General features: G+C 39.4%; 1 protein-coding gene and 1 long non-coding RNA gene across 34 annotated transcripts in view; one reads left to right on the top strand and one right to left on the bottom strand.

Annotated features, from left to right (window-relative positions):
• Positions 1-22,213, top strand: part of CELF2 (CUGBP Elav-like family member 2) — a 914,911-nt gene extending 892,698 nt beyond the window's left edge. For 28 of the 29 annotated variants that reach the window (XM_053253977.1, XM_053253957.1, XM_053253955.1 and 25 more), the window contains 2 exons: positions 158-301; positions 8,052-22,213. In XM_053253977.1, coding sequence (XP_053109952.1) covers positions 158-301; positions 8,052-8,179 — 272 coding nt within the window. In that variant the 3' untranslated portion in view covers positions 8,180-22,213. The remainder of the gene's footprint in view (positions 1-157; positions 302-8,051) is intronic. The other variant, XM_053253956.1, reaches the window with a different exon arrangement.
• Positions 1-22,231, bottom strand: part of LOC128326684 (uncharacterized) — a 68,086-nt gene that overhangs the window by 27,907 nt on the left and 17,948 nt on the right. The window lies entirely within an intron of this gene.

Here is a 22,231-nt window from a genome sequence, read left to right as displayed (position 1 = left end):
ACTATTTTGAATGCAGCTGGTTTTAACTTCCAGTGTATGCATGTGTGCTTTAGGAAGATTGAAATGGAAACATCCCAAATTGTGCTCTGTGAATGTTCTCGGCACAAAGCAAAACAGTTGCTCTCTTATTGTTTGTTTGTTCTCCTTTTCCCTAAAGGTCCAGAAGGAGCAAACCTCTTCATTTATCACCTCCCACAGGAGTTTGGAGACCAGGACATTCTGCAGATGTTCATGCCTTTTGGAAACGTTATTTCTGCTAAAGTCTTCATTGACAAACAGACCAATCTGAGCAAGTGCTTTGGTATGCAATGTTTAATACACAAGACAGTTGGGATGTGCACCACCTTCCTCTTTCCCCCACCTTCCCACACACTGGCATTTCATGTTCAGAACACTCGTCTGCAAGAGTGCATATGCCGTTTTTACCATGCAGATCTGAATTGTTATATTTTTTATCCACAGCTGGTTGACTGAGCATCATGTTCCCCATGCAAGAATACATTCTCTAAGCAGTGTAATGCACACTAAAATAGTTGTGCTTCACATATGTATTTGGTTTAAACCACCTGCATATCTAATCACTCCTGTTCTGTTGGTTTGTTTTTCACATCAGAAACCATCACGAATATTAATACCTTTCCTATCAGGCAGCCAAACTAAGGGCACCATCCATCAGCACCTTCTTCTCCATTAGCCTCACTGATGTGGATGGAAGATGTGCATAACAACAGCCTTACTGAATCAGGCCCAAGGCTCATCTAGTCCAGCATCCTGTTTCCTACAGTGGCCCACCACATGCCTCTGGGAAGCCCACAGGCAAGAGGTGAGGGCATGCCCTCTTTCTTGCTGTTGCTGCCCTGAAACTGGTATTCAGAGACATCTTGTCTCTGAGCCTGGAATTAGCCTATAGTCATCAAGACTAATAGCCATTGATAGACCGGTCTTCCATGATTTTGCCTAAGCTCCTTGTAAAGCCAGCCAAGCTTCATAAATACCTCTGCCACCTTGCATCATTCCCATTCATTACTATTCTCCCTATCTATGGTGTGTACTCCATGAATACAAATCTAACAAATAAGTAAGTAAGTAAGTAAAGCTTACAAGAGAAGGAGGGTAGATAATAAAAGCTCCATGAGAAAAGAGTTTTTCCTCTACCACAGTATTACTCTTCAAAGTTACAAGAACTTTGGAGTTGAATCAGTTAAAAATGCATTAAAAAATCTAGAGGTCGTTCACACGGCCTTTGAGAGTGCTGGGGAGGGCAGGAGGGGGGAAGGCAGGAGAGCACCTACTTTCCCCCTAGATGACCCAGCATTCTGGAGGCCAGGAAAATGCATCCTAGCCTCCAGATATCCTACAATGCACTGCGCAATGAGCATGGTGCATTGAGGGATCCCGCTGTGAGTCAGGCGCTCTAGGCACCTGACTGTCTGCTTGGGCTGCGTTCAACCTGAGCAGCCACACGGCCCTGTACCTGGGTAAAAGGGCACCCTGGTAAACGGCCGGGTAAAAATCCCAGGCTACCCGGGAAGGCAGCGCCGGGATTAGCCTCGATCCTGGCACTTCACACGAGCATCCCTACCCAGGATGCCATTCACTGTACAAACTGCCTTATTATGGACACTTAATTATTGTATAAGAAAAATCTCCACATTTAACTTTTGTGAATTACATTAAACCCTCGCTCCAGAATTAAGAAAGTAAGAAAGTCTAGGCAATTAGATGTATACAGTTTGGAGTGTGTGTGGGGACGGGGGTGGCAACATCCTCACAGAGAGACCATATTATGCCTGTTTTAAAACAGTTGCAATGGCTGCCAATATGTTTCCGGGCATAATGCAAAGTGCTGGTTATTACCTTTAAAGCCCTGAACAGCTTGGGTTCAGGCTACCTTAGAGAGCACCTTCTTCTGTATGATCCCCATCACAAGTTGAGGTCATCTGGAGAGATCCGTCCCCAGTTACCACCAGTATGTCTGGTGGCAACTCGGAACTGGGCCTTCTCTGTAGCTTCTCCTGGCCTATTGAATGCATTCCCGGCAGATATCCACAGTTTAGGCTCGCTGTTGGCCTTTAAGAGAGCCCTAAAAACTTGATTATTTGGCCTGGCCTTTCAAGGTTTTTACATTGTTTTTAAGTATTTTAATTGATTTTAAATTGTTTTTATTTGTTTTAAAGTTGTTTTTATATATTTTTAAGTAGTGTGTTTTAAATGTTGTTTGTTTTTATGTCTTTTTTAAACTTGTTGTACACAGACTAGAGGCTTTGGATGGAGGCGTCTATAACTGTAATAAATAAATAATAATAATAAATAAACGATAGAAAGTTATAATGATAGCCTTTTACAAGTTCGGTTTCCTGAGCTGGGCGGGGGGAGGATATTGAAGAACGATAGTGCCCCAATGTACAGTACTAGTTTCTATCTAGCTTTATATTTAGTTAATTAGTTAGTTAGTTAGTTAGTTATTTCTATACTGTGTTTCATTACAATAATCCCAAAGTGGTTTAAAGCATAATTAAAACAATGCACAATTAAAATACAAATTAAAAGTATAAATATTAGATATAAAGATAATATATCTCTATTTAAAAGTTTAAAAACCTCTAGAAAACAAAGCATTGAGGCTGTTCCCACGATCACCCCAAAGTAGGCTAAGGGAGCCCAGCCCGCTTTGGGGTGATCATGTGCTGCAGTGGGAGCCACGTGGCTCCCATCAGCTGGCCTCCATAAATACCCCTCCCCTTAAACAAAGTTAGAAGAGCACGCACTCCGCTAACCACATTTACCCCACCGTGAGGCGCCGTGGCGCAGCTTCGCACCATGGCGACAAACGGGGAGACCCTCCCCAGGAGACTGAAACTCTCAAGAGTCTCCCCAGGATGCCCCACGCACCCGCGCAGGGCATCCTGGGACTTTCAGGGGGCCCCAATCCCTGCAGCCTGTGACGGAGCCGGCAATTGTGTGGGCTGCTGACCCGGCTGCCCAGCGCTTCCTGCTTGCCCGCTCTCCCCGCTTAACCCACCTTGGCTGTCCGCACTGCTCATGTGGAGAGCCTCAGTAACACAAAAAACACATCTCAGTTAAGCATTTCAGTTTCTTCCATCCCAAACCTTTTGCAGCTTTTTTCAGAAAGCTCCAAAATCAGATAGTCTTTAAATACATAAATAATTCAATTTATACTCTCCATAGCAAAAACTGAACACCCAACACAGCTTGCAACAAAGCTTAAAACCCATCAGAATAAAACAATACTCCCAAAAGCAAATCTCTCTCTCTCTCTCTCTCTCTCTCTCACACACACACACACACACCGCACACACACACACACACACACACAAAGACTTGCTGGAACAGAAAGGCTTTAACTGTTCATGGTGCAAAATCAACAGGAAGGGGGCCAAGAGGCAGTTGTTCTTTTTCTAGCACTTGTTTTTCTCTCTCACCTTTCCACAATCAAAGGGCAAGATTGTGCAACACACATCAGTGGCCTGGTATAGCTAATGGCTATCAAAGACTATTAAGACTTTACTCCCCATCATATGTTGTATAGTTAGGCCATACAAAAATCTTAAGCATGAGCAATGGCATTTTTCACAACTGTCATGCTCAGGAGTCCACTTCTGTTGCAAAAAACCAGTGTGGTCGATTCAACTGTGACCTTTTGCAGCACAGAGATTATTTTAGCAGCCTTTTCCTATTAGAGATTAGCATGAAGATACCATGACAACTTAATGCATAACACATAAAAGGTCAGCCAAACATCGAAGCATATATCTATGGGAGAATCTAGGTAGATTGTATCAGGATAATTATAAAACGGTAATAAAGGCAACTGAGAAAGGTCTGGTAAAGTCCTTTAGACTTTTCTTGGTTAGGGAACTTGACTTCAATGAATTATCTCCAAAGTATTGTTTTGTTTAACTCAACCCCTTTTCATACTTCTATTGATACATTCAAAAATACCAAGAAATTATAAACAGATTTTATTGAGGGTGGGGTGTGTGTGTGAATGAGCTCAGGATGAGTTTTTCAACATGATATAACAAGAAAGAGAACAGGGGATTGGCCATCCCAAATATTGTATTAGTTTACGAGTGAGCTTCACTGGCATGGATAACATGCTGGTGAGAAACATTTATATGGGTTAGAAGAGCAAATAACTGTTGTTCCTCTGGAGGAGTTTTCTTGGATAATAAAAGAAAATAAGGAATGAAATGTTATGAAATAACAGTAGCCAAAATCCTGACTTATGAAGTACAAGTGCTATGTGAAAAGTGCCAGTGCTGTTGTTGAATTCCAGAATACCAGCATTTGCACAGAAGAGGGGGCACAAATTTCAAAAACCTTTTCTGCCCCCACCTCCAAAACCTTCTGTACCACCTGAAATTATGTCCCTGAAGGTTGTGGAACATTCTCAGGTGGCAAAGGGTGCTTCCATGGGAAGGGCAGCCCTTTGTACCACCTGAAAATAAATCTCTGAGGGCTGTGAAACCATTGGAACTTATTTTGGGGTGGAACAGAACACTTCCAGAGGAAGGGGTGGTCATCAAAGATTTTCTCCTTCCCCCATGTGTGTTGATGCTGTATTAGTCAAATTCATCAGCCATTAACACCAGTGTTTCTTACATAGCGCTCGCATTTCATTAGTCAGGATGTCAGCCAGAGTCCTACATTTTGAAAACTTTAAATAACTACCACATTAAATTCAGCCTGAGTTCAATATCTTTGGAATTATTATTCTGGTTTTAATCTTGATTGATGTGCTGTGTCTTTAACAATTTGGTTAAAAAGCAAGGAATCTACAGATTTAAAGGCATTCTTACAGGGTGGTTTGATTTAAGTAATATAATTTAAAGCACTGATTTAAAAGGTCATCTGTTGATTAATCTGGGTGACACATGTAGTGCCCAGCATTAAGGAATTAATTCTGGATGACTGGCAAATACGTTTTCCCCTACTACTTTTTTTTACAAAGGAAAGCAGGCTTTTAGAAGATGCTCACAAGTTTAATGTTAAGGTGTATATGTGGATTAAGTTCAGATTTCAAGTTAAACCAAATTATTTTAAAAAGAGAAACTCACTACAGCTAAAACTTTTAAAAATCTGAATTAAAGTTAAAAAACCATGTTCAGTTTTTTAAATCGTTGACTTTTATCCACCCTGCATTAGACTCTATGAAGAACTTTGTAAAGAAAAAAAATGTAATAACTAACTACTGTAGTCTGAATGTTACACAGTTACCAAGACAGCTGATATACAGAAGAGATGTTATTTTTTGCAGGAATTTCAGAATGGTATAAAAGAAAACAGATTTCTTTTCCTGTTGAAAATGTTAGTTGCAGCTAAGCTACTATTCGTTTGAACCTGGAAAACATATGCACTTGCAGACATGAAAATTTTTTGCTTAAGTGGGGAAATACTTGACTGTCAAGCAAGAGGTATAAGAAGATGCTGAAAGGCATCATCTCATACTACGTGGGAGGAGGCAATGGTAAACCTCTCCTGTACAGGTGAAACTCGGAAAATTAGAATATCATGCAAAAGTCCATTAATTTCAGTAATGCAAATTAAAAGGTGAAACTGATATATGAGACAGACGCATTACATGCAAAGCGAGATAAGTCAAGCCTTAATTTGTTATCATTGTGATGATCATGGCGTACAGCTCATGAAAACCCCAAATCCACAATCTCAGAAAATTAGAATATTACATGGAACCAAGAAGACAAGGATTGAAGAATAGAACAATATTGGACCTCTGAAAAGTATACAGTGTACTGTGCTTGATTGGCCAGCAAACTCGCCTGACCTGACCCCATAGAGAATCTATGGGGCATTGCCAAGAGAAGGATGAGAGACATGAGACCAAACAATGCAGAATTGCTGAAGGCCGCTAATGAAGCATCCTGGTCTTCCATAATACCTCATCCGTGCCACAGGCTGATAGCATCCGTGCCATGCCGCATTGAGGCAGTAATTGCTGCAAAAGGGGCCCAAACCAAGTACTGAATACATATGCATGCTTATACTTTTCAGAGGTCCGATATTGTTCTATTCTACAATCCTTGTCTTCTTGGTTCCATGTAATATTCTAATTTTCTAAGATTGTGGATTTGGGGTTTTCATGAGCTGTACGCCATGATCATCACAATTATAACAAATTAAGGCTTGACTTATCTCACTTTGCATGTAATGCGTCTGTCTCATATATCAGTTTCACCTTTTAATTTGCATTACTGAAATTAATGGACTTTTGCACGATATTCTAATTTTCCGAGTTTCACCTGTATTCTACCAAAGAAAACCACAGGGCTCTGTGGTCACCAGGAGTCGACACCGACACGATGGCACACTTTACCTTTACCTTTACCTTTAAAGTACGGTGGATTAAACTTTCAGCTTTAATGCCGAAAAGGGCTTGAGAGAGGTATATAATGGCCGACATTTAGCACAGTGTAACACAGGTGTTAATGAGCTGCTAGAGCTACTGCCACGTGAAAGTCAATCCTGACAGTGTCATTCACGCGAGTTCTTGCACAGATTCTTAAAAACAGCCCACATGCAAGCTGTCCAGCACTGTCCATTGTTTCAAATGGTCATAGCATTGCACATTTGCACACGGGATGTTTAAAGTATTTGTGCAAGAGCACTCCCATGCAGCACTTCCATGTGCACAGCCGCCCTGGCAGGTCAATAATGCTGTTGTTACACTGCTGAATGTCGACCAGTGTCTCAGCAAAACTATTAAAAAATGTATGGAATACTGGAACAACATAGGAGCAATTTATGCATCCACTTAGAATATTCCGAAAACAGAATGGGATGTAATTTCTTTCTCTTCTTGTAGAAGATTTTTGTGCAATTTTGAAAAACTTAAATAAATAAGAGAGAGAGAGAGAGAGAGAGAGAGAGAGAGAGAGAGAGAGAGAGAGAGAGAATAGCATGGATGATGTCTTTGTACAGAGGTTCAGTATACACTTAGCAGCTCCAGTGCCACATTCTACCTACTCCACTGCTATGCATGCTTGGACAATCAGGTTCATGCTGAACTTATTCACAAGTATGAATTCCCACAAATACCAGATGTGAATCCAGAGCTGGAGTGAGAAGTCAGCCAATTCAGGCACTGGCCAGGGAATCCACTGATATCAAATGGCCCATAGCTGACCACAGACGCCCTGGTGAAAAAATACAGCAGCTACTGAGAAGTGCTCGAAGCTACTGCCATGACCAAAGTAAACCTTCCTCCAAATCCTTTTGGTGGTGGTAGCAGCATCAGCAGCAACGTGGAGCACTCTTTAGCAGTAATCCCGGCAGCTGTCATCTTCCTTTACTTATAATGCAACGTCTCCAGGCTGCCAAAGAACTCTCGAATCCACCACCACTGCCAATGTAAGCCCCTACAAGTGTTTGCAGAAAGCTTACCTTAGCAGTAAGCAGCTTAAAATACTCTTCAACAGCTGCACTAGGCAACACCATCTTCCTTTACATTGCAGTGCCCCTGCCCCATCCAGCAATGCAGTTGTGGGGATAGAGGCATGGTTAATTAAAAAAAGATGCTCCACCACCACTAACGCCCCCCCCCACACACACACACCGTGCTGCCACTAAGGGGGTCCTTCAGAGGCACTTGGCCAAGGCCCCCCAGTGTGAAATATTCTCCAAAAGCCATTTTATGATGAAAGAATGAAACCAAATGAGAGAATTATGAGAACCTGCATGACCATTTGTGTTTTCTTCCCCACACCAGCCAATGATGCGGAACAAAATTGGGGATCATAATAGTGTGAGGATGTGGGCTAAGTTGCACTAAATATTATTGGGGGTGGGACTCAACACAAGACTACTGAATTCTTTGCAACATGTACAGTAGCTGCACCCAATAACAATTTGGCATCATTTTTTTCTGAGTCAAACAGCTGAGGACTGTCTGCTCCATGCAGTAAAACTACTGTCTAAGCAATTATTTTAAATTGTTTAATATATTTCACTGATTCGTATTCCTTTTTCTTCCCTCTCCTCTCACCCCTCCCTCCTTTTTTGTATTGTAGGTTTTGTTAGCTATGACAATCCTGTCTCTGCACAAGCTGCTATTCAGGCTATGAATGGCTTTCAGATTGGCATGAAACGCTTGAAAGTTCAGCTGAAGCGCTCCAAAAATGACAGCAAACCTTACTGATCATTAGCCCAGAAGCTTACTGCTATTAATTTAGATTTCTTAGGGTAAGTCCCTTGAACAACCTGCCCTCCCGCTGGGGGGAGGGGTTGAGAAAGAACATACGAACACATTGCCAACCACCGTCAAGAGACAGCTGTTTTTACAATACTGCTTCCATTTTCCCCACCTGCTGTAAGGGAAACTTGGCTAATCTAATAACATAAATACTGAAGTGTGTGCTTTATTTGAATTTGCAACTTGGATTTTCTTTTCTATTATTTATTATCCTTAAAAGGAAAAAGGAAAACTCCTTTGCAATCTTAATAATGAAATTGGTCAAGGGGAAAAAATGTGCATTTTAACTCTCTCAGCCCTGGCGTCCTTAATGCTTTTGATGGGGATAATGAAAGCGATTGTACATCTGGACCTAGACTTATCCAAATGGCACCAGCTAACACAATGGCCTTGGGCCAGGAGAAGAACTCGTTTAGAAACAACACCAATTCTTTCCATTACTTCAGTTTGTTTTTTTATAAGGGGCTTGATTTTTTTTTTTTTTTTTGTTCTTAGAGTTTAAAATTAATATGATGTTATATTATCCTGTTATTCACTGGTCGTCTTTATATATTTCACCTCAGTCTTTTTTCCCCCTGTTTGTTTTTGAGTTCTTTGGGGATTTTTTTAAAAAAAAGCATTAAGCATTAGTGTTAAAAAAAAAGACGTAGAGATCTGTTTCTAAAGCTACAGGGTTTAAAATAAATAAATAAATAAAAAGAATGACAATACTTGATGTTTCTTGAAAGATAAAATTTATTAATAATAATAATAATAGATAACAAAAGAAAGCCACAGGCCTGTAAATTTTATTTGTAAAAAGCATTTCTATTTTTATACAAAAATTTTTACTGCCTCAGAAATAATGGAAGTTATTTATTGCCTATTGTTAACTTATTGGATACCTAAAGAGCAGCTCTCTCTGCTAGCTAGATCCTTTTGAAGTAGTCTCTGGAGTATATGTGCCAAGAATGGGTGCTTTTTCACCGTTGAATCCTACATCTTTTACGGTTCATGCTTTTTATCCTCTTGTTTGTATTTTGTCTGGTTATCTTGTTCGTAGTTTCCATTATCTAGTTTAAAGTTTAGTTGTCTTGACTATACTCTCTCTCTCTCTTTATCCTCTCTCCCCAACCCACCCCTACACTGCACCCCCTTATGTTACATTTGTTGAAACTGATTCTTTATCTCCCCCTCCTTCCCGTTCCCCAAATAAATCAGGAATCCATCTTCTCTAACTTCTTTCAGATGGATTCTTTTGGGGATCTCTCATTGTGCCATTGTTGACAAGTGTACAGTTAATGCAAATTGCGTGAATGGCTGAAATTCTAATGATGAAAGATTTGCATTAGTTTTCTCCTGCACCCATTAAAAATGATTTTGTTTCTGCTGCATAGACTCTCCGTAACTGTTTTTCCTCTTCCTTGTTTTTCCCTAGACATCTTCATGCCCGTTAGCTCATCGTTTGCCTAGCATGTCCCTGTGGCGTCTCAAATTTTAAAAAAAAAAGTTTCATCGTCCCGTCATTGTTTCTGATGTCTTTCTGACCTCACATCATAATTTGGTTCTCCTACTGACCTTTGATCTATAGTTTGAACCTTTGAAATTTGCATGTGACCTCATCTAGCTATGAATTCTGGGAAGTCAATGTGAAAAGCATTGCTGCATTTATGCAAGATCAAAATTTATTACTAGTCAAATTATTGATAGGATTATTTAAAAAAAAAAAACCACACATACACAACCTGTGGCAAAATTCTTTGTTAGGATTTTTAGTTTTCCTCTTTTTTCCCTTTCTTTTTTCTTTTTGTGTTTAAACAAAAAAAACAGACTTGAAAGTATTATACAGAGATTGGCATTCTGGCTGGTCACTGACACTGATGACAATAGCAATATGTGTCCAGAGGCACAGAATGTTGGTTTCTAACAGACTACTTCCAAAACAGTTTGAGAAGAAGAACTGTCTGATTTTAAGTCTCTAGAGGTCTGTAATAGTTTTTACATTTTTCAGGCAGTGTAAAGTTTTTTGATAAGGCCATTTTAGGTGGCTCACTTTCTCATTAAGAATATATATATAGAACCACTTTTTGTAGATTAGTATAACAAAAAATATTTACCCTGTTTTAGGGCAAATGCTACCTATTTGTGTCACCTTTTGCTGAACTGACTCACAAGTTAGACAATCCATGAATTAATGCACATGAAAATTACCTATATTTTATACTGTTTCAATGTACAGGAGAAAGGTTACTGTAAGCTGTCGTTCCATTGGTGCTTCTGTGAATTAAGTTGTGATTTCATCATGGGTCTTATGGTCTTTAAGTGTTCCGTGTTTATAAACAACAAGTTTGAAATTGGTTTTTACTTGAACAACATCAACAACAGAAAAAAATGAATTTCAAAAAACAAAAAAAAGTTGTTTGCTTAAAATAAATAAAAAAAAGTTTTCATGTGAAAAATAAAAACTATTCCAGACTAAGTTTGTGTTGGCTTCTGTGACGCATTGGTGTCAACTTTTTTTAAAAATTATTATTGTGGACAATTTAGGTGTGTTTGTGTTCAGCAAAATGTGATCAGTTTTTTTTTCTTTTAAAAGAAATTTAAAAAAAAAGAAATCAGTGAAAAATCTTAGTGCCAAATTCCAAAGGTACTTTTCTTCCTAGAGCTTCAGTGTGTTTCTTGTGTGAAGTAATTTGATAACATGGGTATTTTACTATGTGTTTTGTATAAATCCCTAATATTTAAAGGAAAAAAGAGGTTAAAAAGTTTGTTAACTTGTTATCCTGTGGTCTTGTTGCCTGAAATTGTTGTTGTTTGTTATTTCTCTTGGATGTTTTTTTGTAAAACATTGTATAAGTGCCCATGTTTCACTTTTCTAACCACTCTGCACATCAATGCTGTGAAAGCAAACCTCACAATGTAATTTCTTCATAATGTATGGAAACCTCTAAGGTGAGAAAGTTTTGAACTTTTAACCCTTTCCACCCAGAACTGTCTTGAGTGTTAATACTTTTATACATTCACCATTTTGCTGTTTATTTTTATATATACATATATATATATATATCTATAGCTATAAATATATATATACTTAATTTTTGTGGTTTATTTAATACATGGTTGAAATCAGAAAAATGCACAGGGCAGACTGAAGGACAAAAAATATTTTACTGCTGTCTAAATTTCTTCTGTAACTATAACAAAAAAAATATTTAAAATAGTAATTGTGGATCTCCTTTTTAGGTCTTTGGGTTTTTTTTCATCTTTTCTTAAAAAGAGCTTTTAATATGCTGCTGGAATATGCTATTCAGTATTATTAAAAATAAAATAAAAATAATTCTTTAATTATGTATTGTATGAGCCACTCCTAGAAAGGAGAGGTAGACCCACCATTTGAAATCATTAAGGAAAAAAATATTTTTGTAATGGAATAAAATGAACTTTTGCTTAAATCCAATGCACTAGAACTTCCTGGATGAAACTTCATTGTGCACTGCAGTTAAACGACTTTTTATGGATGAGGTTTACACATGTTGTAATGCTTTGATGCATTATCTGCCATTATCTGTAATATTGGTCCACATGTAATAGATACAAAGTAGGTCTGGCAATATCTTTGCTTAACCTAATTTCTGTTGATTAGGGAACCTGCAAATGTTTGAATTGCCGCAAACCTTTCACAAGGCAGAAGGGAAATATGGCTATCATTCAACTATTTTCTGAACAAACCTAGCATTCCTCTTTGTGCATGCACAGATTCTAGATTCCCAGCACACAGACAGACTCTGAGCATACATAGCTTATGTGCATAGTCCTGGGGAGGAGCATGGCTGTTAGATGTAGCTATAGGGACTCCAACTGAGGGTAATGACTGGGTGCATTGAATTGCACCCAGCATAAGGTACACCAAATTAAGAGACAGTGGGAGAAGCACGGAAAGGGTTCTGCTATGCCCACTCATATGCACTGGTTGCCAATGCAAATATTTCCCAGTCACATCTATTTTCCAGCCCAAATACAACAGCTTAAAAATGTGGCATTTCAAGAAGTATGCTGATGCCTTATCACAAATACCATAGCTACAAGCCAAGACAACCACACAAGTAATGTCAGGTATCCTGTCAGTTTCTTTTTAACAACAGACCCTTCCCATTCTCCCTCACATTGCACAGCAAGTCACTTTTGGAACTCAGGAGAGCAGGCAATGGAAAGCATGGGGCAGCTGATCAAAAAGGAAGCAAGCCCAAAGTCCTGATGAAAAAGTGTGAGCCCTTGCGCTTGCCTGAAATGCTCTCTTGTTTTGTGGCTCAAGGCCAACAGAGTTGCAATGGCATTTCCTTGGCATCTCAGAGATGCTTCACGCTTTGTGCTGCCATCATGTTGGTCATGCTGTTCTTAAATGCACCAGGGAGCTTCTGTCACTCTGGGCTCCTCAGCACATGTCCTCACATATTGAACTAATGTGCATAGGCCTATTCACACTTTAGACAGAGACTGTGCTTACCACACCTACATGGGCATTCCCCCACAGCCATGCAGAGTATGAAGGGCAGATGCACATTGCTAAACATGCAGTGGTGGATATGCGTCCAGGAGCATCAGCCAAATAGGACTCACTGCTGTGTGTCCCTAAGTGTTTAGAAATGTTCTTCATATTTCACATACTTGCTGTGAAGGAAACAGCTACTGCTGCAGCAACCACCACCACTATGTGAAGTGGCTCTCTGGCAGATATTTGAGCACAGATGTTTAAGATATGACTGTATTTCTCAGAAATGACTAAAAATGTTACATTTGTAATCTGCTTTGCTCTCTGTTTACCTAACTAATAGCCACAGCTTTCCATTTCACTAGATGAAGGGTTCTGCTTAACTCAGAAGCTTGCATGCTCTATCAACAGAAAGTGAGCCAATTAAAAAGGTATCACCTCCTCTATTTTGTATCTCTTATTCTCTTTCGTGGCAATACATGGGCTCAGCCCTGCAAACGTTAACTGTGAAGAAACTTTCTTCACACAGCAAAAGGGTTTCTTTCTCTGAATCCTGAGTGTTTGCAGGATTGAGCCCAGGAAACCAGAAAACAGATGCTGATAACCCTTCACTGCCTTTTTTGTTTGTTTGTTTTAGTTGGATTGGATAGCATCCCTACTCCTAAACCAAATTTGAGTGTTCTGTACTGGCCAATAAACCCCTTTCCAAGCCAATACATTTCAGCAGCCTTATATGCTACTGATAAAAGTGCCATAACAATTTCCCATTGTCCATTCCTATTTGATTTCATTGAAAATTTCTCCCACCTTCCTTCTTTCCCAAGTCCCACTTGTAAATTATCTTTTTTTTTAAACCCCTCACAGATGACTATCACCCCCTTTGCTTTAAATACATGTTTTATAGAGAAGCCTTGGGGTGGAAAGGACTAGAATCCAACTGATGCAAAAAATAAATAAATTAAAAAATAAGGTTTCTTATAGCACATGCACTTATAAATGCTCTGTGTGATTCTCATATGTTTTTACTACTGCTGGGGCCTCCCTGAGCCCTCTGAGGGCTATTTTGTACTTCTTGCAGTAATTTTTGCCTATTAAATTATCAAATGCACACCAATATGTAATAAGGGGATTGTCATTAGATCTTGTTGGGACATATTGTTGTTCAGCATTTAAATTCTCAAAGTAATAGTGTGTTTAAAAATAAATAAATCCATAGATCCCTTCCATGTAGGGGGAAAAAATCAGAGCATTCAACCCAAACATCCAGCTGCTCAGCCTTCATTCATTTCAATGGGGCTTGCACCAAAGCCCCATTCAAGCCTTGTTAAATTAGCAGCAGTGTCAGAAGGGTCACACCCAATGTGAGCAAATCAGTTACAGAGTCTTTGCTGTGTCCCCAGCTGGTGCTGAACTGCTTAGACTCTGGAACTCTTATCAGTTTTGGCCTCTCAAATCTGTAAGGCCTGTTTTTCTCATTAATATTTATTCTCCATTTTGCAGTGCAAAGAAATCATAACTTAAAAAAGCAAAACTGCAAGGTTAGCCCATATCCTTAGAGATAAAGGCTGGGATCAAAAGAAGGGGCAAGCATGTGCAGGGCAGAAACCTGTATGCAACTGCTAATTGTTTGCACAGTTCCCACCACCAAAGAGGCAAGCTGCTGTTCCATTCAAAAGCCATCTTTTCTCTTTGGCAGTAGGAACTGCTGTTTGGAAAATCAGCTTGCAAAGCCTTCAACAACTTCAGCATGTGAAGCTCATGCACAGCACCCTCTGGCTTACATGTGTGTTCCCTTTTTGATCCCAGATGGATGATCTGCCACTCATTTCTACATTGTCAAATTGTAGAAATTTCAAACTGGGGTAAAGCTGCAAGAGGGCAAAGGGCTTAATAACAGAGGAAGAAGAAAAATTTAAATTAAGGGGAATTGCTTTATAAAAACAAATTAACTTCAAAAGCACAAAAAAGTGGTTTTCCAACCAAATTGGCTAATTTCAGTGAAATTGCCATATTCAAAGGAGTACAAGTTCATCTTTCTTTCACCATAGGGGTTATTATTCCTTGACTTGTGCTACTCTCTGGATTCATTTTACTGTTTCTGTTTTTATCTGAAGTGCTAATTAACAAAAGAGTTTTTTAAATACCTGTAGTTTCATTATCTTTCTGAATAATGTCATAATAAAATAACAATAATAATAACCCTGTGTACCTGGGGTGGGGGGGAGTTGTGCTGTGAGACATTGTTGTTTGTAGATTAATAAGTCTTCTTTAGTTGAGAACTTCAAAAATCTGGGGCATGAGCCACACACCATGGGCCCAGTGCCCATGGACGGGGGATTCCCATAGGCTCAATAAAGTTCTATTCATGCTGCCAGCCCCACCACCACACCATTGTGTACAGATAACTATCAAGGTGAGAGAAAGTTGGATAGTGAAGGGGGGGAGTGTTCTACACAGGTCTCTCATTCCACCTTTTGTCCCATGCTGCTGCCTTTGTGCATGTGGATAGAGGAAGCAGGAGGGGGCAAACAGACCTGTGTAGAGCACCTCCGTGCATCCACACTGAGCCCATGGTGCAACTGGATTGTGCCCACATTTGGAGTTCATTTTGTTTTTGTTTTTTAAGCTTTGTCAGAGAAAAGCCAAAGTTACTGCAATGTAGTGGGAACTGTAAAGACCATTTGAATATTGTTTGTTTTGTTGATGCATTTGGATTTTGCTGTTTGATGGAATTTGAGCCAAAAAAAAAAAAAGGAGAAGAAAAAAAGAACCACAGGCTTTCCTATTTCTAAAACTTGATTGTACTTATGCATTTTGTACCAGTGGAACTTTTTATACTGGAGATTTTAAAAAAATGGAAATTTTTGTGGCTTACTTTGTGGGCCCCCAGACCATGGCTAATTTTCAAGTTTGATTTCCAGTTTGTAGAAAGAAAGTTGGTTTTGTTTAGAGAATTAAAAAAACAACAACTTTGGCTTGGTTTAATTCTTTCCCTTTGCTTATATTTAGTGTTTAGAATTTTGTCTTTAAAACAAGCGGTAAGTTTCACTTTTTATTCTGTATTGTGCAGTTACACAATATAAAGATAATTAGAGTTTAGGAGTACACAGTCACTTTACGTGGATAAATGTATTAGTTAAAAAAAAGTAGGGGTTTGCTTTTTTGCTGTTTAGATCAAAAGTTTTTTCTGATTCTTCTGTCTTCATTGTGAACATAACCGTGTAGTTGAAACAGTCAAACTTATTTTTGTAACGTATGTTATTGTGTGATGCAGTTTTTTGCTTCTGTCTCCAATATTAAACCATTTTCCTAATACTTGTCTCTCTTTCTCTCTGTGTTGTAATGTTGGTGGTCATTCCGTGTTGGTAATACATCTGCACACCTCACTGTTTCACGTCCCTGTTGATTTTTTTTTTCTATTTGTTGTGTACAAGAGATACAGTCGATTCCACCTAAGTGAACATCTGATTGGAGAGAGAATGCAGATTTGTAGACACCCTTTCTCTATTTTACATCCTTGCCTACCCCACCCCCCACCAGTTGCCTTTGATCATTTTGATTATCGAAGCAAGATGTAATGTTAATTGCTTGCGTACAAAATTACATTGAAGGTGGCTTTTTAAAAAAATAAAAAATGTCATGTATACACACACAGTCACAAAATCAAAAATCACAAGCAATGTTTTTCTCCAATAATGTCTGAAAGGTGTTGTACTCCTACTTTGCAAGAGCAGATAGGTTTATCACCAAAAACGTAATCTGATGGGAGAGGAGAAAGGAAAATGGGCTTTCTTCCAGAACTACTCAGAACTCCAATATTATCTGGATTTAGTCCATCCTTTCTCAAAAGTAAGAATGTTTTAACTCCATGTAGGAGAGCCTGATAGAAAAACAACTACTGAACAAGCTTGTTGCAGACATATCCAGAACTATATGAGCTCAGGGAGAGCTTGACATTAGTAATACAAGTAGAAGTTTTTATTTTTTCTTTCTAAGTAAGCAGCAACTCTGTAGATGCTGAACTGGGCTATTTTGATCTTTTAATACAAGCTAGACATCTTTCAGCAAAAGATAATAAAACAATGCAAATCTCTAAGGAGAAGTGTGGCGACTTCCATATTTATTGCCCTCTTGGGTACAGCTGACTGGTTTTCTCAGCTCACAAATCAGTTTTTTTTAATCAGAGAAAGCACACTGCTACAAAAAGCAAGTGCCTTGCATACAACGCAGGGACCCGCTGACTCAAGAGGGGTGTCTGTGTGGGTTCCATCTGCTAGGAGAGCCTCCAGGGCTCCCAAGGATAGTGTCAGCATTTGGGAACACTGCTACCAGGCGCTGACGCTATTCTTAGGAGCCATGGAGGCTCTCCAGCAGTGTGCACATGCTTTTCAGGTGACCAGAACCAGCATGGGCACACCACTCTTTAGTCAATTGGCCCCTGGGCTTTATGTAAGCCATTATGAACAAATATGCCACAATGTTGCAATTTTGACTCGGCCCTGTGCTCTTGCAAAATTTCTATCTTAATTCCATCAACACCACTGATGACCTTGGTGGGGGTTTTGCTTTTTAATATGTTTTGTTACCTTGCTTTGTTTTGATTTGTTTGATCAAAGATTTACATTTGTCAGGTGGGGGCTCCACAGTTAGAGGAAGTTCTACCCCTTGCTCTCTGGGACTCAAGCCATACATGCATCCATTTGTTCTGCTCTCTCAGGAAATGAAGGCCACTTAAAAGTGCTCTTATGAGATGGAGTCCACAGACTTTTCTTGTGACTTTTATTTTCTGGTCATTGCCTTGGTTCTGATTTGTGTGGGCCAATTACACACACAGTCTAACGTGGCAACCTCTTCAGAATGAAATTATTGTCCACTGGATATTCTCCTCTCATGGTTCTGGCAAATCTTTTCTGGGGGTCCATGTGGGACCTGGTTTTGCTTTTCCCTCTGTTTGATAGAGCTTGTTTCCATGCTTCTGTGTCTGCAGATTTCAAAAGTGGCATAAATTGTTGGGGGAATGCGCTGAGCCGCGGATCTCCATTAGGCCTGTTCGTGCTGCCTTTTATGTGGCTTCACTGGTGCCTGCTTCCCACAATCCCACACCCTGGTTCTGCTTTCCAATTACCTCATCAGTACAGCTGCATCATAGGATCAGATCGCCATGATGCAACCATGTGCCTGCGATGACATAAGAAAGTAGACACTCTTACAACAGAAAAAGGGAATGCTGGGAACAAATTCATTTTCCCAGGCGGATTACATGAGCCTTAATTGTGATAAATGCTGACAATCATTTTATTCCAATGTAAAAGATGCAAGCATTGTTTTTATTTTAAGGAATGCAGAGCCTACTTTTACACATTTTTAAATCAATGAGTTGCGTGACCAAAACTAAATGAGGGCTAATTGGAATCAATGTAGTTCAGTTAAAAGAGTGGCAGACTTAAGCGTGGGAAGTTGGGGTCCATTCTCTCTCCGCTAAAATTCTACATTTGTAAAATGTGAATCATGATCACTTCTGTGGGTCAGTTACAGACAATGAGTGTTGTACTCAACACAAACTGATGCGTTGAAGTAGCCAAAGTAGTGAGCCATGGTGCTTGACTGAGATCAGCTACTTGTGTTACAAAGATGTGGAGTGGGGAGCAGATGCTCGCATGTGTCAAGCTTCTGCTGAACTCCTAAAGACAGAGGGCAGAAGGACACCTATTCTCAGCAAATGCCTATGTGGGGCTGCCACGATAACAAGGGAGAATCAGCAGAATGTGCTTAAGCCTTCCTCCACTACCAACTCTTCTCCCCTGCAAATTACCTCTCCCAAGGCAATTCTTCCCCCACATCCCTGCCCAGGCTGACTTCTACTGTTTGAACCCAGCTTGGAAAATGGCCTGGCAGGGATTTACAGAGATAATCTGAAACATTAAGCACCCCCTCCCACCCAGGGATTCTGCCCTGCAAATGCCTCCCACCATTGCTTTCACCTTATGCAGAAAATATTAGGGATGTGCACAAATCGATTTTTTAAATTCGATTTGTTCCAAAAACAAATCATCTCTGATTGGTTTTGTGTCCAGATCTACCCCCGCCCATCACCCCAGATTTGATTTGTATTTGGTTCAATTTGATTCAGATTTGGACTGATTCGGACCACTTAACGAGGTCCTAGGGGCACCGAATTTGGGTAGGTCACCATGGGTGCCACCTACCACTCAGATTTCAAGGCAGTGAGACACTTGGTTGATTTTGAATGATTTTTTAAGTTTTTACTGAACATTTCCACCATAGGAAACAATGGGGATTCGAAATTGCTATATCCTAACCCTCACACATGGATCCCCAGCTTTCTTTTTTCTTTTTTTAAAGCTAAGGTCTAGCCCTTGTAGAAGTGGAGTTATGGAGCAAAATGTGCAGGATTTTGAGAATTCCTGTGAGGATTCATTATACACCTTCATTTCTTCTGTTCATTTTGACTGTCACTGGACAGTGCCAACGCTCAACTGCCATGTGCCAACTACACCGCACCCTCCACCCCCACCTGCAAGGCAGTGGGGTACTCATTTTTATTTTTAGAAATATTGAAATGTTTAGAATCTTTGGTGTCTAATAACTTTTCCTCATAATGAATCCCTATGATGATTCATTATACGCATTCGTTTCTTCTGTTCATTTTGACTATCATTGGACATGGTCAACTGCCATGTGTCACCACCACCACACACACACACTGGGGTACTCAGTTTATTTTTTAGGTATTTTTGAAGTGTTTAGATTCTTTGGTGTCTTCATTACACACCTTCATTTCTTCTGTACATTTTGACCCCTCTGCTTTGCAGGTGGGGGTGGAGAATTAGTGGAATCCCATGTTCCAACTACCCCCCAACCCACAAGCCACTGGGTACTCAGGAATTTTTGAGGTGTTTAGAATCTTTGGTGAATCTTCATAGGGATTCATTACGAGGAAAGGTTATTAGACAGCAAAGAGCCTAAATACTTGGGGGGGGGGGAATCCTAGATCATAAACTGAGTAGTACCCCACTGCCTTGCAGGTGGGAGTGGGTGTGGCAGTTGACAGTTGGCATTGTCAAAAAGACAGTCAAAATGAATAGAAGAAATGAAGGTATGTAATGAATCTGCATAGGGAAAGGCAAGTTATTATACACCAAAGAATCCAAATACTTGAAAAATAGTGACCATACATTTTGCTCCATAACTCCACTTCTACAAAGGCTAGAGCTTAGCTTTTTAAAAAAATGAAAGCTGGGAATCTGGAGAAATTGGTAGGAGGGATCCGTGAATTGATTTGATTCAAATCAATTCGAATTGAATCAGGCGCGATTCAATTTGGACCCAGATCTAGCCAATGCACCACAGGGGTGATTTGTTTTGTCTCCAAATCACCTGAATCAGCTAGATTCAGGTACAAATCGATTTGTACCCAAATCAATTTGCATATCCCTAGAAAATATGGAATTGAAAAGGCCACTGATTTTTTTCTTCATATGTTCTCCCATACCCCCCCCACATTAGTCTTAACCGGAAAACATACCATTGGGAAACTCACTTTTTTCCTTCTACAACATGAAGTTCTGCCCAGTCATGTACTGTAGCTCCAGGGGTCTTTTTCTGAGGCCCATGGATCTCACCAGTATTGAGATTCATGCTCACTTTCCATATAACCATAGGGGTAACTTACCTCTATGTCTGTTTATTGTGCCACCATATTAACAAGTACAGTAGCCCCCAAACAGCTTGAAATGCCTTTGTTAATGCAGACGAGCAGCTTCAGCATAAAAACCAAAAATATTGTGATTGTTATAATGTTCCATATTCCACTAGGCATTCACATCAACCTAGTAGGGGCATATTTAACTACACCTTCAAAATTCAGGTGTTAGTATCCCAAAATTGCTCATCTACATGAACAAGGAAGTCCATAATGTAGTGTTCTTCAGAACATCCTACATCATCATCATCATCATCATTATTATTAATTTGATTTCTATACCACCCTTCCAAAAATGGCTCAGGGTGGTTTACACAGAGAAATAATAAATAAGATGGATCCCTGTCCCCAAAGGGCTCACAATCTAAAAAGAAACATAAGATAGACACCAGCAACAGTCACTGGAGGTACTGTGCTGGGGGTGGATAGGGCCAGTTACTCTCCCTCTGCTAAATAAAGAGAATCACCATGTTAAAAGGTGCCTCTTTGCCAAGTTAGCAGGGGTACATAAGAACATCATAAGAACATCTAGAACATAACTCTAAATTGAAGTCCATTTTAGAGCAAATGGTTGTAGAAGGCAGATGGACCAATTAGTTGAGGGAATATAAACATGCAAGAGGTTGTCCTATGTTTAATGGCAAGAGATCATCTGTTCAATGTAATGGTAAAAGATGCAACACCTTGTATAAGGATAGTCCTTCACTGGTTTCCTTCTAGTTTCTATGAGATATCTGTGCTTTAACCAATTATTTCGATGTCGTTATAGTTCATATAGGGTGCAGTCTTTATCCAGCTGATGTCATTAGCAAACCCCATATAATATAATGACATAGGACTGCACCACTAGTATCTGTCTTATCAAAGGAGCTTCATTTTGAAGTCCAAAAGATTTTTTTAATATCTTGTTGAAGTGAACTTAACTTTTTTTTTAACCCCAGTTTGCTGGTCCTTAGGTCTCCAGCTATGGAAAAAACCAAAACAAAACAGTGTACTGTGTTTCATTCCTGATAAGTGAATAAAGCAGCATTGTGGACAAGCAATCAGGTTATTCACTTATCAGGAATCGACTGTACTGCTGGCTTGGCTGTTTTTGTTCTTCATTCTCTGTTGTAATTTCACAACTGCTGTGTCCTGTTTGTTTCTTTTTAATTTCTTCTCTCTCTCTCTCTCTCTCTCTCTCTCTCTCTCTCTCTCTCTCTCTCTCTCTCTCTCTCATATGCTCTAGCACAATCACTGGGAAGTCTCCCTTCTTTTGACCATGAAACATGCTCTCAAAGTGGGGAACAAAAATCTTAACAAATACTATGCACTTGCTATCAGGAACACAATATTGGATGTGTCTTATATCTATTTAGTGCGTGATTTCTTGAATAAAGTTACTGAAAGGATTCTATTTGTCTGTAAAAAAAAATATGAAGGATGAAAAGCAAAGAGTTTCTAGGGTCTAGGTTTTATTTTTGTTAAACTTAAAAGGGGATGAAAAGTCTTAAATTCCTCCATGCCAAATGATTTTTTTTTGTATGGTATATTTAATCTATTCATGGAACTTAGAAAAAAATATGGACTTATGGGGAAGAGGGGAAGTGGGAATTCCTTGAGCACAGAGCAAAAATTTCCTGAAAGCCAAGATTGTAATCAAAACATGTTCCTTTTACAATGTAAAGGCTATATTAAGGAGAAAGACTATTTTTCTTACTAGATATGAAGCCATTTTTTGGACACCAGAGAATAGTTTAAAGTGTCTGATGTTTGCCATAAACCATAATAAACTTATTATGTGTCTGAACTTCTGTCTGTGTGTCAC

This window comes from Hemicordylus capensis, chromosome 5, assembly GCF_027244095.1.
Source record: "Hemicordylus capensis ecotype Gifberg chromosome 5, rHemCap1.1.pri, whole genome shotgun sequence".
In the NCBI taxonomy this organism is placed as follows: domain Eukaryota; kingdom Metazoa; phylum Chordata; class Lepidosauria; order Squamata; family Cordylidae; genus Hemicordylus; species Hemicordylus capensis.
This window is presented reverse-complemented; position numbering and strand designations above follow the sequence as displayed.